The following is a 16204-nucleotide window of genomic DNA, read 5'->3' as shown; positions in this document are numbered from 1 at the left end:
ATAATGGAAACTCAAGATGAGTCATCCCACAACCCAAAAATATTCACATAAAAATAATTACAATACTGTAATGTAATACAATAAAGAAAATACAAAATGTAAAGAAACCTAAAGAAATTAACCTGTACTTACCTTTGAAAACCTTCATGGCTGGTGTGAGGGAGATAAGCAAGGGGATTGTGTAGGACGACTTTCACAATCAATAACGGAATCACTGCTATCTATTGGCTCAGTGGAATCCTTTTCTTTGCATGTAACTTTAACAAGGAACCCATCCAATGACCTAGAATAAAGCAAAGCATTCCTAAGTTTTGAAGTGACCAAAAATACACTAGTGCCAATTGTGGACACCTTCAACATTCTGAAAAAGTCACTGATTTCTGCCAAACGCCGCAGCCTGAGACTGAGCACCCGTGCATGGAAATGATCACCCACAATCCTGCAGGGAGAGACAGAAGAGCCATTAGCTCAGTTGTGATCAGGTGACATTGGGTGTTGCATACGACTCATATCACAAGACATTGCTTGTTTATCAAGTTAAAATTTATTAGAAATGTTTGCTCGTCTTGTGGAACACACGCAGAGCAAGTTACTCGCCATCCCAGGTTTTACTGTACTTTGTATTTACTGGTAAATACGATTTGACCTTTGTCTGAGACCGGAGACAGCTTCCGTGGTAGAAGGTTCTGTGAAATCCCCTGATGTGTAGCAGGTGATACTGAGCATCAAGGGTCTTGGCCCTGAGCAGCAGCGCTGCCTTTGCCTTAACTTCAGTGCTGGGGAACTTCGCCAGGTTTTCAGCAAGCACAAGACGGTGGCTGGTGCATTTCAGGAAAAGAGCTGGAGTAGGTGGAAACACATTCACAGACTCAGTCAATGTTTAACTTTTATTCCTGCCTAACAGCATATATTCTGCAAAAATTATGAGTTAAATATAATTTAATGGAGAAAAGTCATTTAAAACACAATTGTGACAATTTAAAAACTCCTCTCGTGAATACAGACGGAAAAAGAGTCAGTAAACAGAACAAAAATGGACACGAAGTAAATGAAGTAAGAACACAGTCTCTTCAACTTAGATACGGTGCATCCATTCCTCTTTCTTCCCAGGTGGAAGGTCCCTCGAGCCACTGCTGAGATCAGACTCCAGAGTAAAAGGTAATTTTTTGCACTGAGAGCGCACATCTGATTCACAGAAGCAAGTCTATGCTCCAGACAGGGCGAAGCAGAGTATATCTAAGTCTTCTATTGCATTAGGTTTCGTGGACACTGGAGGCCACTGCCCAAGCGAGGCTGTACTTAATTTGCTGAGTCCTTGGACTTCATTTCGGTTTAAAAGTGGGTGTTCTCCTTGTCCGTCGTGTTCAGCTGCAAGTATTCCAAAGTTCCTTTTTTGTAGCTGGCCACCCGCGTTGGCTTTCGGCTTCGTATCCCTGCCGCCTGCCTTTTCTGCAAAGAGTTGGCAATCATGTCGGAAAAGTCGGCTTGCAAGCGCTGCTGATTCTCCCTGGAAAGAGAATGGGGAGAAAAAGAATGGCACTTCTCAGCAACTCACACAGAACACTCCGTAGCTCCAGAACAATCAGTTCCGTGTACCACAAAGAATGCTTATTTTATCGCATTCTTACTGAATGCCTATTCTGCACCCGACGCTGGGAGTCCAGAGGACACGGAATGAGCCCTGCTTTTGACGAGCTGAGAAGTGCTGCCATCCCTGCTCTGTGTGATTGTAGAAAAAGCAGAATATATTTCGAGAGGAAAACCGGATTTCAGTTTCAAAGTGAAACAACATGCTGCTTGGGTCTGGAAGTGCGGTTAGGTTGACGCAAGCCACCGCAGGGAGGAGAAAAGCCACAGCGATGCAAGGCCCCCGCAACACGAGCCTGAGGACGCGGTCCCACACATCCTGGAGTGTGGCTCTTGCCTGGGGAGGGCTTCGAGGGGCTGCAACGGACCTGTGGCCCAGGGAGGACCGGGGGCGTTGTGGCTTCCCTCCAGCCTTGCCATCGACCTGGGTCTGCGCTACAGCAAAAGCCACAGGAACAGCGGATAACTGACTGCAGCGGCGAAATGTGCAACGGGATGGTCATTCGAGTCATCTTGAAGGGAACTGAAACCTGTTGGTTGGACCTGAAACGCCGCCTTCCTCCTCTCCGGGAGAACACAGGCCCCACGTGAAAAGGCAGCACCTGGGGTGGGGGAGCGCCCGGTTCCAGCCGCCGGGCTGAGAGCTGGTGGCGGCGGTAGAGCCGCAGGTGCCCGTGCGCGGCCAGCACGCTCTCCTCGCGTGCAAGCCCGTCGTGCAGGAGGCGAGCGGTCAACCACCCTCCGCTGAGCGTGCCTGGAACACCCCGTTTCCGGCAGCCAGAGAAGGGAGACGTTTCTAACCGTCTCGTGTATGCGGTCCCCGGCCCCTTGTTCAGTAGCTCGTCGCCACCGTCAAAGCTCTTGCCCACAGTGAAACGGGCTGTGTGCGGCANGCTCTCGGCCCTTCACCCCCGTCAGCCAGTAGGTAGTCTCGGTTCCTCTTCCCTGGGGAGACAAGCGAGGCGTGAGCCGGGAACGCCGGGGACACAGGCCAGTTCCAGCCCCCCGTTCTGGCCAAGTGGCCGCTTCCAAGAGGCCGCTCGCTTCCACGTGTCTGATCACCGTCTACGTTCCGGCACAGCGCACGTTCCCGACGGGATTCTCGTCCTCTCTAGACCGATCTTCATTTCCAAGTCCCTTTTAAAACATAAGCCTCTCAGCCCCCAGGCATGTTTATTTTTTGCAAAGAAGAGTTCTCTCTTGTCCCCCAAGGACGTTTCAAAATGTCATTAGAGCGACATCATAAGAGCTCTAAATTTAAAAAGAAGGAAATTCAGCTACAACCCGGCTATGCCAAGAAATTCGACTGGTTTTCATCACCCACGTTTTCTTCTAGCCCTTTTGGCCACAAGGTCTTGTCACAAAACCTTTGCCAGTTGCCCCATCTTAAGCATGTAAATTATAAACACACGTACATCCTGAGAAATGCTTATTAAGTGACATTTGCTGGCCCCATCTGGAGGCTATAAAATGAATGGAGGTTCACTGGAAATCCTGTTTTTGCTAGAGCTTGTATTTGAAAAGGAGACGGGGTGATTATAGACTTAAAAATGACTCATCTTTGGGGCGCCTGGGTGGCTCAGTTGGTTAAGCATCCTACTTTGGCTCAGATCATGATGTCACAGTTCATGGGTTCAAGCCCTACGCTGGACTCTGTGCTGATAGCTCAAAGCCCGGAGGCTGCTTCAGATTCTGTCTCCCTTTCTGCCCCTCCCCTGCTCTTATTCTCTTTCTCACTCTCTCTCTCTCCCTCTCTCTCTCTGAAATTAAAAAAAAAAAACATTAAAAAAATTAAAAATCACTCATCTTTCACACCATAATTTGCTGGCTGTGTTTGGACTGTGGTAATCCAGACACTGCTTCTACTTGGGCAGGAATGTTCTATTTAGAAAGTGTATTTATGGAGGACTCAAAGAGCAAGTCTGATATTGGGGCACGTCTACATGAAAGGAGGCTTTTCCAAGTTGCAGTCACAGTGTAAAGGCCAGAAGCACTGTGGCTACTGGAGACCGACCATTTTATAGTTGGAAGTTGGGTTCAGACCAATTGTGAAGAGCGCGTCTAAGGACCTTTGAAAAGCAGCCTGAGAGCCCAGTGGAGACATCTGGTGGCTCCGGAGGGTAGACGCTCTGAGTGTGAGGAGCGTCATGGAGAGGAGACTGGTGGTGGTTTTCAAACTGGTGTACATCCCGATCACTTAGCATGCTCATTAAGAATAGAGAGTCCTGATCTATATCCACAGAGGGTCTTCCTCAGCAAGCCTGGTGGAGAGTCCTGGCATCTACATTTTAGAAAGCACCCAGATGACACTGAATCAGAAGTCTGGGGCCACAGCTGACAATTCACTGGTCCACAGCCTCAGAATGGTAAAGCAATCCCTGGAGAGGAGGCTTTAGAGAGAGGCAGTCTCTTGCAGTGAAAGCATGGAAGCGAGTGAGGAGACGGGACTTTGACTTAAATAAGTCCCGCCCCACACCTTAGCTCTCAGCTTTGCAGTAGGACTTGGAGACAAAACTTGGATGTATGCGGAAGAAATGGAGGTGGCATTTTATGACATATTGGCCCTAGTGCAAAATATTTAAAGGGTTCTGAGTTCACGTTCTTCGGTGGCAGCTTCTCCTACAGGGGATAATGGGCGATCACTGTGGGGAGTGCACAAAAGGATTCTTCATCTTCATGCTCCTTGACATTATTGACCCTTGGATGTCCATTCTCCAAGGAGGTGGCCCACAGGGTGAGTGCTTTTTCTGGGTCTTCTGTGGATCTCTTACCTTTAAGTATGTTTCGCCTCTCACTTCGTATAGGAACTGGCATTCAGTTCTCTTCAGGATGGCTATTGTGGAGCCGCTCACGTGAATTCTCAAGGCTAGAAATGCAAAATAGATCAATGAAAACCTCAACCATTTTCAAGGCTATTACACAAACACATTTGCTTCCACTTATTTCAGGACCTCTGTTGAAGATGTTCTAGACGGCTAAGAGAGTTTAGTCAAAGAGCGCTTAAAAGTACAATCAGTGAGATAAGTATCATCACACATGGGATGAAAGGGCCTGGCACTGCTTTCTGGGGTCCCGAGTGAAGGGGTTCATCAGGCTGTGCTCCACAAGTTCTCACTCTAGCTCAGAGCGGTAGCCCCTGCACCTTGTCTTGGATTTAGCTTGTAGTACTGAACTTGGCAGCTGGGATTTGAGTTTGGGTCCCTGTGTGGAAGTTCCAAAAAGCAGCTAAAGTGTGGGCAGCAAGTTAGAGATTCAGGAGGGAGCTGGAGGGTCATGATTTTCGTAAGTTTCACTCTTTGGAGGTACTACTATCCATCCCAATGTATTTCTTCAACCTTCTGATGCCTAGAAAGATGAGTAGATTCCTGCCCAGCTTACACAGATAGTGACTTGTGTCCTTATAACCGTAACCAAATCTGTCTGGTCCCAATCTTATTCTTTCCTTTTTACACAAGATTTTCTAGTACAAAGCAGTAGCGGGTTATGGGTGGAGTGCCAAAATACCACTCTATCACCTGTGTTTTTGTAAGCCCCACCCGTACCGATCAAAGCTTGCTTTCTTTTTTGAAATTTTATTTTTGATAAATTTACTTATTTTTGAGAGAGACAGAGTGCAAGCAGGGGAGGGGCAGAGAGAGAGGGAGACACAGAATCCGAAGCAGGCTCCAGGCTCTGAGCTGTCAGCACAGAGCCCGACACGGGGCCGAACCCATGAACCATGAGATTATGACCTAAGCCAAAGTCGATGAGTAACCAACTGAGCCACCCAGGTGCCCCTCTTTCTCTCTTGTATATACCTCCATTACTATCACTGTCACCAATATTTATTGAGCATCTACTACATGTAGCTCACCAGGCAGATGAAATATAGGCTTTGGCATATAATAAATACTTATATTCGGGGCACCTGGATGGCTCAGTCAGCTAAGCATCCGACTTTGGGCCAGGTCATGATCTCACGGTCTGTGAGTTCAAGCCCTGCTCGCGTTCTGTGCTGACATCCAGAGCCTAGAGACTGCTTCGGATTCTGTGTCTTCCCCTCTCTCTCTCTCTGACCCTCCCCCACTTACATTCTGTTTTTCTCTCTCTCTCTCAAAAATAATAAACATGAAAAAAAGTTTTTTTTAATAACTAAACATAAATAAATACTTATGTTTTTCTTTATTAAAACCATTCTCAGGAAAACAAAATAGGAATAGGAAAGTGAACCAGTGGGGTGCCTGGGTGGCTGTTGGTTAAGCGTCTGACTTCGGCTCAGGTCATAACCTCGCGGTTTGTGGGTTTGAGCCCTGCGTCGGGCTCTGTGCTGACAGCTCAGAGCCTGGAGCCTGCTTCAGATTCTGTATCTCCCACTCTCTCTGACCCTCCCCTGTTCATGCTGTCTCTCTCTCACTCTCTCTCTCAGAAATAAGTAAAAAACATAAAAAATAATAAAAAGAAAGAAAGAAAGAAAGAAAGAAAGAAAGAAAGAAAGAAAGAAAGAAAGAAAGAAAGAAAGAGAATCAGTGTATGCTCCCTATCTAGCTCACTGAATTTTTTTTTTTAACTTGGGTGGATCCGTGCTAACTTTCATAACTGTTCCAAGCAGAGCACGCCCAAATGCACTGCAAATGAACCCACACTAGTGAAATAGTCTAGATGGAGCTAAAAAAAAAAAAGGTGGGGGGGAGAATACAAGAATCCTCAGTAAATGGTAACACAAAGGCAAATGCAGCAAGGACTGCATTGACACAGGCTCACATCCGGTCAATGTGAAAGGTCATTCCTTCGTCTCACTGGCACTTTGTATCTCCTTATTGTGTGGGTTATTTTGTAATTCCCCTCTGCTAGGAGACACAGCCTTCCTCTAAGAAAAGCAATCCTCTTTCTTACGGAGGCCAGTGGATTCCATCCTAGAGGCTGTGTTGACGGTATCTCCAAATAGGCAATAGCGAGGCATCTTGATTCCCACAACTCCAGCAGCACAGGGACCTGAAATGCACAGAAAGCAGGAAGTGGGGGCGGCAGAAATCACAGTGCGGAGTTAAGGTGGGCAAACCTCTTCTCAGGGTCACAGTGCTGACTGAATCCTTCGTTTCACATAGAAGTGGCTGCCAGTGTGAAAAGAGAGCTGCGGCTTTTGTTGTAAATGGACGTATTCATTGAGGAAAACATCGTTGTGACAAGATTCCAGAAAGTGTCTTGCTCTCGCACAGAAAAGTACAGAACAAGAAGATATCCAGAGGCCCAGGCAAGACCAAACAAGAAGATATCCGGAGGTCCAGGCGGCAAAGGTAGGAAGTCCTTTTTAATATTTTCAATAGAAGGTTCTCAGGAAGAACGAAGACTCCCACACCACACTTTCCTGAGCTCTGAAGTGCTGGAGGGCTGGGTACACTGGAAGGCTCAATGGCCAAACTTTGTCTTATTTTATTTTAATTTACTCAGAGGAGCATTCCCTGGCCTGGTGACCCAATGATGGAGAGCTCGGAAGACAAGGACTTGGCATAATCATCCCTGAGCACTTCACGCATCATGTGAAATGCAGCGGGATGGGGGTGGGGAGGGCTGTGGCATTCTAACAAGAATACAGAAACCAAGGCAAGACTGGGCACAGCAGACGTAGGCAGGGAAGAAGGGTTGTTAACCAAGCATTTGTGTGGAATGACTGAATGCAAGGAGTGACACATTTTAGAAGTTCAAGATGAACCCAGAAACTGCAAAGCTGGATTTCTGGATAAAGGTAGCTATTGATTTTTCAGTTGGCTTATTGGGTTTTGATCTGTATGAGTTCCTTTGTAGATTTCCTACAAATTCTCTGATCACAAACATTGAGAAAGAATAAAAATACTGGATCTTCCTTTGAGGGCCGAGCCCTTCCTTGTTAGCTTCGATGCAAAACAAAATAACCAACTGAAAAACAAACAAAACCACACAAAAACAGAACAACCTACAGAAGGGAGGGAGTAATAGTGGCTGCAGTGTGGTCAGAAGATCTCTGATCTGTGCCTTAGTTGTGCCAGGTCTAATTACAGCATACTCTCACTTCAGAAATGGAGTAGATAAAGCTCGGGAGGGACCTGGTAGCAGAAAATTCCTGCAGATGTTAAGTCTTGTTTTCAACTATCAGTATTTAACTGCAACCTCTTAGTTTCTTAGGGCTAAACCTCTCCAGGTATGTGTGCCTATTATCTATTCTCGTTCCAGCCCAATGTGGGGGGCATGTGGGCCCTGGCGCTCAGCGCAGGTATTGGGTTGGTCATGGGAAAAGAGATGGCTAGGAACCAGGGCTCCGGCCTCCTTGACTTGGATCAGGCAGCCCTCCTGCTGTCCCTCAGGCCTGGCAATTGTGATGGGTCAGAAAAGGGACCTCATGCGACTGCTGGTACATGAGAAGGTCGCTCATATGTACGTGGAAACATCCATGATATATGGCTGTGGACATGATTGGGGAAGAGTGAACGTGGTAGAAATTTTTACCTTCTATTTACTGTTACTTTGAGAATCTCACTGGCTCACTACTAAATCAAGAAATATTTATTGCCAGGCTCTGTGCTAGGCACTGTGGATACAGGATGACATTTACAAATGCAGTGGCCTGGTTCTTGCCACAAAGTCTGGAGTGATCTTGGGTTTTCTGTATTTTGAGTCCTCTGTGAACCTTGAAGGGCAGAAAAAAGCAATGGCAAGAAAGTATAGGGAGGTGTGATTTAACACAAGGAAAGAGTGTTTAATCATTATAACTATTGGATGATGGAGTGAGTTGGCTTTGGAAACTGAGTTTTCAGGGAATCCTGGGATTATTCTAAAAGTAGCTGTATTATTACTTGTCTTGGAACCTATAAAGATAATTTGTGCCCTATAAAGGATTAATCCAGATGACTTCTAAGTTCTCTCCAACTAGATTTTCCTAGTTTGTAACTCATGTTCTCAAATCTCTACATTCCAGGCTAAGTATCTTTTACAACCGTTGAAGTGATCCATGTACTTTTGGTACTACCGAGGGGGATGGGAAGGACATAAATGCCTTCCACTATAGGAATTTTACCAGCTATTTTTTCCCTGTAGATAATCTAATCCATGAAAGCTACTATAATAGTTTAGTGGAAAAGACTATGCAGAGGTTGGGGGCAGGGGAAAGGGAGGGAATGGGGAGGAAGTAAATAATAAATATGGGGACTTAAATAGGAAGAAGTCTGGAGGCTGTTATTTCAGTCTGTGGTTGGCATTTAGCATTCCAGGAGTCAAAGGTGCTATAAAAGGTGCCGTTTCCTAGAACTCTTGAAGGACTGTCTCATTATGTCAGGATATGTAATGGGATGTCATATTTGGCAGACAGATTCAAGAGTAAACTTCAGGGGAAAATCAATCACATCAGAAGACCCTTTATCCTTTCTTGTTTAGTTGGTGCACAGAAGTTCATATGGTTCCCATTTGCTACAATGCTTAACTCCATACCAGAATGAATGCCAATGCGAATCCATATTGGGAGACCAGGAAGATGCTCCAGTTCAAAGGTCCCCATGAAGCTGAGGATATCCAAGGCCATCTTGGCAATGTCTATTGCATGTCTATTGCCATTCCTCTTAGGCAAACCACTGGCCACCATGTAGGCATCACCAATGGTTTCCACCTATGGAAATAGTTTTTCATTAGTGATTCTAACCCTTCCAAAGGCACAAGATATTACAAACAAGTAGTTGATTACATATCAAAACAAAAGCTTTTGAGAACCCAGTCCGAGCATAGCCCTGTATGCTTTTCTCTGGGACTAGTTCAAGACCAGATCTATGCAAATTTCTTCACAGTTTTATAGTCTAGTTAAATGAACGATAAATAATTTTGATCATGTGAGAGTACTTTATAATAACATAAATCATTTAGATGTACTAACAAGTCTATAATGTTTACATTATAGTCTGAATGGTGGCATATAACCTTTAATTACCAGAAAAGTCACCTTTAGCCCTTAACATTTTATTTTTCATATCCTATTTGACCAAAAAAAAAAAAATAATTGTGGGTTCCTTGAAGATGTAAAGCACATTCTTATAGTATGGCGATTCTAAACACTCTTCTTGTAGTAAATAAATTTGTATCAAGAGCATCCTATAAACAATATTCTTTGTAAATGACTTCTCTTTTTATTTTCACGGTCATATAGTTCACATTTGTTGACCAGTTAACTTCTCTTTGCCAACCATCTCTACAAGAATAACCATTTTTTGTCCAACAAGAGCTGTTGTTAATATGGCTTTCTGGGTGAAGATGGGGCTAAGACAAACCCTAAAAGGGACACCCTCTCTGTGGGTAATAACCATTATGACAGACTGTCACATGAGTGACCTTTAAACTTTACTTGAGGATACAGTATTTCAGGTATATGGTTTTTGTCAATAGTCTTCACAATAACCCACTGAGTTAGGTGTTACTATCATCCCGTTTTATAGATTGGTAAAGTTAAATGTATTTTATGAGGTCACAGGTAGGTAGGGCCAAGTGGGATTTGAATGAAGAGCTCTCTGTTTCTAAAGTTATTTGCTCCATATGCTCTGCTATTTTTCCAACATGAAAATGGGAGGATTCAATTGTTGTTTTCTGACTCAGGTAGTATTAGCCCGAAACTGGTCAGCCCACTAGTCAGGTAACAGACCCAGTTCTGAACTTACAGAGTGTTCTCCCTATTTTTCTTTAGTTTTCTTTGAATGATGCTTATTCTTTCAACAACAACAACAATAACAACAACATATTACTATTCTACTTGTTATGTAACTCCAGTGTTTTCTCTGCTTCATGTGCAATCAGTCTAAACACTGTCCATTTTTTTAAAAGTTGATTTGAGAGTACTAAATTTAGTGGCCAAAATTCATTCCTGATGAACTCTATGTTGTTTCCTTCATAGTGCTTCTGAAAATCATGTGGGCATTTTGACTTCTGACCCTTCTTATTCTTTCACTTCCCTTCATTTTTAGCTTGTGTTCAACCACGAATTCATTAAATCTTAGAGAGGACAAGAGCTGAACCAACCAACGCTGGCTCTGCTAACATGGGCAGTACAATCATTTCAGCCTCGGGGGTGAAGTAGTTACCTTGTACACATCGTGGTGATCAAGAATGTGGTCAAAACTCTTATAGATGTCATTGAGCATGTCCACCACTTCCATGGGGGTGCTGTATTTGCAGATGGTGGTAAAACCTACAATGTCACTGAAGTAGATTGTAACTTCCTCATACAGTTCAGGCTCCACAATGCCTTTCTCCTTCAGAGACTTGACCACCAGCCTAGATGAGGAAGGGAAAAAATGTCTTCAACTTCAGTAATTTTTTTTCTTATATAAATTTTTTGATACAGTAGTAATTGTTCATAAGGCATTCCAGAATTTGGGATTTCCACTGAAAGGGGTGAGTAGGAAGCAAAAATAGATTGCACATCCTGAATACAGGAATAGAATACACACAAACACATATAATACATGTATTTGAACACAGATGTATATATGCAAGTTCAGCATTAACTTAGTACTTGATTATTAACCCTAATATGCATGTACATATAACTCTGGTACCTACATAACCCTCATATGCATACATACTTGCCCACTTTTTACCACTTTATTGACAGTCAGCTTCTTCTAGATGTAGCTCTACATCCAGAAGCTGAAGGGAGAGCATCATAAATGTAAGAGCTTAAATCACTACAGCTGTCAGACCTGGCTTTTCATCAGAGCCAAGGGTTTTGCATCCCAAGCATATTTAACATGATGTTGTTTAATATCACTATAAAGGAACAATGCACTTAAAATTAACTTTGATATATTCTGAACAAGAGTTTATTTGATATATTTTTAGGTCCTTTAAAAAGCAAAATCAGTCACCATAGAAACACATTAAAACTACCGCCAAACTGCAGAAGTCAAATAAAAGCAACTTGGAATATCTCTGTTGCAGAGATCAAAGGAATAGTATATCAGACTCAGAATTAAGACAGACCCATAAGAAGGAACTGCACACCATACTTCCTTGATGTGCCAAGTTGACTTTTCACTGAGAAAATGGAGTGGGACCGTCATGAGGCTGGGTGCTCCCTGTCTGCCCTTGGGATGGCTCTGTAAAGGACTCAAGTGTGGAACCCTTAGAATCACAACGTGGCCACTAGGAGGTGCCATAGAGGTCATTGAGAACCCTAAGGTCTAAACAGTATGACTTTCACAAGGTCCCACGGCCACTAAGGGCAGAACCCGTCCTAGAACTCAGCAACATCCCACCTTTCAGTCTTTTTATCACACGGCATCTCCTCCACGACCCACACCTTGGATATTCATGGAGATGGGGACCACCTGCAGGTATGCCAATTGTGTCGAAAGAATTCCCCCAGAAGAAGTTCATTAACCCCAAGGACACTCAACGTTCATTTTGAGAACCTCCAGAGCATTGAGGGAATTTTTTTCAATTAGTGCAACGACAAAGCCTGGGACCTTTGAGAAATACCCCTTCGGTGTGGCTGGTTGGAGTATCAGGGGGCAGTTCCGGGGTGGTGTCTCTTGACATGCCCAGTAGAGCGGTGCACATTTTTTGAAAAATACATGAACGTAATGATAAAATTGGATATTTCACCATCTTTGCCCTTCATGTTACTGCTTATATCTGAAAAGTCATATGAACGTGGGAAATAGTATGCAGAGAGAGGAACTAATGTTGGTAGATAAACAAAGAGCTGTGACTTAACACAGCGAGCTTTGGTAACAGGCTGCTGCTGACACAGATTAGCAAACACAGTAAATGTCTTAGAAAGACTTCCCACAAGAAGAAAGAACTTGTATTTTAATGTTTCAAAACCCAAGAGGCACTGTTTAAACAAACAGCTAAGTAGAATCTGGTTCCTACATACAGCCTTAGCTTATTGACAATTTTGCTGTAAATATTTCTTTTTGATTCGTCTAGTTATTGTTCATGTACATTTTAATTTTCTTTTACAAATATATTTGTACATAAATTATCAGACAGTTGCACTGGAGTCATGGTGTATTGCAGCTATTGAAGAGATTTGTGTTATATAACCCGTGGCAATCCAAGAAAACATCTACCCACGGAGATGAAAAGTAGAGCATAGGGAATATAGTCAATCCTACTGTAGTAATAACGTTGTATGGTGACAGATGGTGACTTCGCTTATGGCTGTGAGCACGGAGTAATACACAGAATCTCATATCACTCTGTTGTACTCCTGCCACTAATGTAACACTGTATGTCAACTATACTCAAAACAAACCAAAGATCTACCATCTAGTGACCGACGTGGCTCATTACAGCAAAGGTAAGATAAAAGTCTGAGGTGGTGAGCCAGCTGTTTCAAAGCATTTGAGTAACTGTATTGGTTAAAACCATGGGTGATGACGCCCTGGGAAAGGCAGCCAGATTATCTGGATGTTGTTTTTGTTACAACTCAGCACTAAAGGCCAGGCAAGGCCTGCACCTTACACCTAGCATTTATGAAGCTCTGATAGAAATTGCCATCTCTGATGGGAATATTAAGGGCTGCAGCCTATTTCCAGGGCGCCGTTCCCAGGCTGTTCCTTGGCATTCTGGGGACATAGATCCTGCAGTAGGCACCTTCAGGCACAGATGACTGAACAGAGCACGTTTGTAACTCCTCGGCTTGTCGCTTAGGTTTGTCAAAAAGAAACTGTTGCTTTATTGAGGAAACAGCTCATACGATCCCAAAATCATCCTTTTACTAATGTAGAGCTGATTGTCTAAATTAAGCATGGGTTCAAAATGAAACTATAATGAACACAAGTTACATATAAAAGTCATAGCTATTGCGTATGATAATAATAACCATAGACATTCCAGACTCTGTGGTAAGTACCTTATATCCTGAGCATTATTTCAGGAAATTCTTGGGGCCAGTCTGTGAGGTGCATAAGAAACTGAGGTTTGGATCATGTAGGTAGTTGTACATTGGTAGTGGGTGGTGGGAACGTGGGTGGAATTCAGGCCTAGCCGACCTCGGCTTCCACGATTTCACCCACTGCTGGACTGTCTAGCTTGGGCTTCCTCTAACAGAACAGGTTATTGTACTTGAATGAGAAGAGAACGTTACTGCTCACTTGTGACAGTTAAGGGCGCCTTGGCCCAAGTCTAGTCTGTTTTCTAGCTCCACACTTTAATTTCTTGCTTCTCTTAACCTTCCTTAGTTATTATGAGTACCAACACTCACAAAACTTTAAACTGTGCAAGGATTTCAACCTTACTTCCTTTCTCTTATGTCATGGCTGTGATACTGTTTCACAAAATAGAGGTCAGCCCATAGTTGCCTCTGTGAGGAGGCATCTGATCTGCGGCTCCCACCTCCTTCACTAATGTCTGCTCCTGCTCCTTGTAACCTGGCTTCTACTTTGAGGTGAAAAGAAGAAAAGAAATGGGTACTTAGTGCCTTATAGCTCATAGAGTCCAGAGGACAGTTTTAATTTCCAATTTGAGATTAAAGAAAGACAGGCAGTGACCTGCCACAGCTCTCAGACTTAGGAAAAGTGGCAAAGAGGTATCAGAACCCTGGCCTCTCTAACTCCACTACCCATGCTCCTTCTGGGGCAACATACAGCCCATTGAAAATAACCGTTTTCAGGGCGCCTGCGTGGCTAGGTCAGCTGAGCGTCCGACTTCGGCTCAGGTCATGATCTCACGGGTTCACGGGTTCGAGCCCCGCGTCGGGCTCTGTGCTGACAGCTCAGAGCCTGGAGCCTGTCTTCAGATTCTGTGTCTCCCTCTCTCTCTGCCCCTCCCCTGCTCATGTTCTGCTTCTCAAAAATGAATAAATGTTAAACAATTTTTTTAATTTAAAAAGAAAATAATCTTTTTCTTTTAGATATTTTGAGTACAAACCAGAACAAGCCTTGGCAAAGTATGTGTATTTTTTTTAACTCAATAATCTGTTGAAGACCGTGCAAAAGAACGTTCCCTATATAGATACAAAGGGAAGAAAACAATACGAGATGAAAATGCTGACACTTTCAGCTATAAGGAAGAAGGCGTGGCTGTGCGATCATGAGAACTTTCCTCACCTTGGGAGCAACATAAAGTTAAGTCTGTCAGCTCTGTCCCTCTCTGCCTTGTACAGCTGCGTCCTTTCCTCCACTAAATGTTCCAGGTTTCGAGAATACAGCTGTAGACGTCGGATCAAGGTGTCCATATAAGTTTCATTTTTTTCATCATGAAATAGGCTGTAGGTAGTAAAAAAGAGTGGTTGCAAATTATTAAAAAAGCACAAACATCCAGTAAACTAGTGGACAAATATGATTAAAAAGTCAGTATGACAAAGAACAAAATAAAAGTGGCCAACATACGTTAAAAAAAATAGCCTCAGGAAAAATTAAAGAAATAGAAATAGACATAAGATTTTTTTCAAATTTATTTACTTATTTTGAGAGAGAGAGAGAGAGAGACAGAGAGAATCCCAAGTAGGCTCCGTACTGTCAACCAGGAGCCAGGCGCAGGACTCGATCTCACAAACCGTGAGATCCATGACCTGAGCCGAAACCTAGAGTTGATGGCTTAACCGACTGAGCCACCCTGGCGCTCCTAGAAATAGACATACCATTTTGTAAAAATAAAGCCAAAGGTTAGAAAAATGGTGGTCAATGGAGGTAAGGAGGAAAAAGTTCCACTACGACCTTCCTTGAGGGCAGTCTGGCAAAACGTGTCAGAAGCTTTGAAAGCACATAACACTGATCAGTCCGCCAGCACTATTTTTAGGAACTATCTGCAGGTAAAGTGCTGAAAAGTAACTACAAAACAAGGCACAGATTATAGTGTTTATATTAGCAACACTTGAAAATAACCCAAATGAGTAACAAAATGTAATTTAAAATATTATGATACAGTAGAATATTAATGTATTGTTAAATACAAATTAGAATACAGAAAGATGCTACCCTCTATATTAAGTAAAAAAGTTGATAAAACAGCAAAAATTATAATTTTTAATTTTTGAAAACCAGTAGCCCTCTATTGAGAAATAGGTGATGTTTTACCCTTGTTTGCTTATTCCTATTTTCTAAAATTTTAATAATGATTTATGATAAAGGGAGAATCTTTTTTTAAGGCTCTAGAAGTGATAAATACAGTGATAAATACAGAAGGACCAAGAAAAGCAAAGCTGAGCCTTCTATTATCTCCGTAGAACAGAAAGCCTGGGTCCTCTGCTTCGTATTCTGTGTCTCCCTCTTCCGCTACCCCTCTCATGCTCTGTCTCTCTGTCCCTCTCTCAAAAATAAATAACATTTTAAAAAATTTAAAGAAAAAGAAAGGGGCACCTGGCTGGCTCAGTCAGTTAAGAGTCTGACTTCAGCTCAAGTCATATTTCACGGTTTGTGGTTTCGAGCCCTGAGTCAGGCACTATGCTGACAGCTCAGAGCCTGAAGCCTGTTTCTGATTCTCTGTCTCCTCTGCCCCTTCCCCCTCCCCCATAAATAAATAAACACTAAACAAATTTTTTAAAAAAAGAAAAAAGAAAACCTGGGTCCTAAAGCAAAAATCCTAACTCTGGATGATCTTGTTAGGCCAAGGACACTTAGACAAGATGCCAGCTTGCTGTGACACTGGAACGCACTGGGAGCCTTGGTGCAGAGCTCTCGTC

At 43.3% G+C, this 16204-nt stretch overlaps 1 protein-coding gene across 1 annotated transcript in view; it reads right to left on the bottom strand.

Moving 5' to 3' along the window:
* Positions 1-980: 980 nt before the first annotated feature.
* GUCY2C (guanylate cyclase 2C) overlaps positions 981-16204 on the bottom strand; it is an 81427-nt gene continuing 66203 nt past the window's right edge. Inside the window, 7 exon segments of the mRNA XM_077756437.1 lie at positions 981-1284; positions 1286-1507; positions 4359-4453; positions 6460-6558; positions 9025-9199; positions 10656-10848; positions 14631-14789. Coding sequence (XP_077612563.1) covers positions 1246-1284; positions 1286-1507; positions 4359-4453; positions 6460-6558; positions 9025-9199; positions 10656-10848; positions 14631-14789 — 982 coding nt within the window. The 3' untranslated portion in view covers positions 981-1245.

Source organism: Crocuta crocuta, unplaced genomic scaffold (genome assembly GCF_008692635.1).
Source record: "Crocuta crocuta isolate KB4526 unplaced genomic scaffold, BGI_CrCroc_1.0 scaffold262, whole genome shotgun sequence".
NCBI classification, from domain to species: Eukaryota; Metazoa; Chordata; class Mammalia; order Carnivora; family Hyaenidae; genus Crocuta; species Crocuta crocuta.
This window is presented reverse-complemented; position numbering and strand designations above follow the sequence as displayed.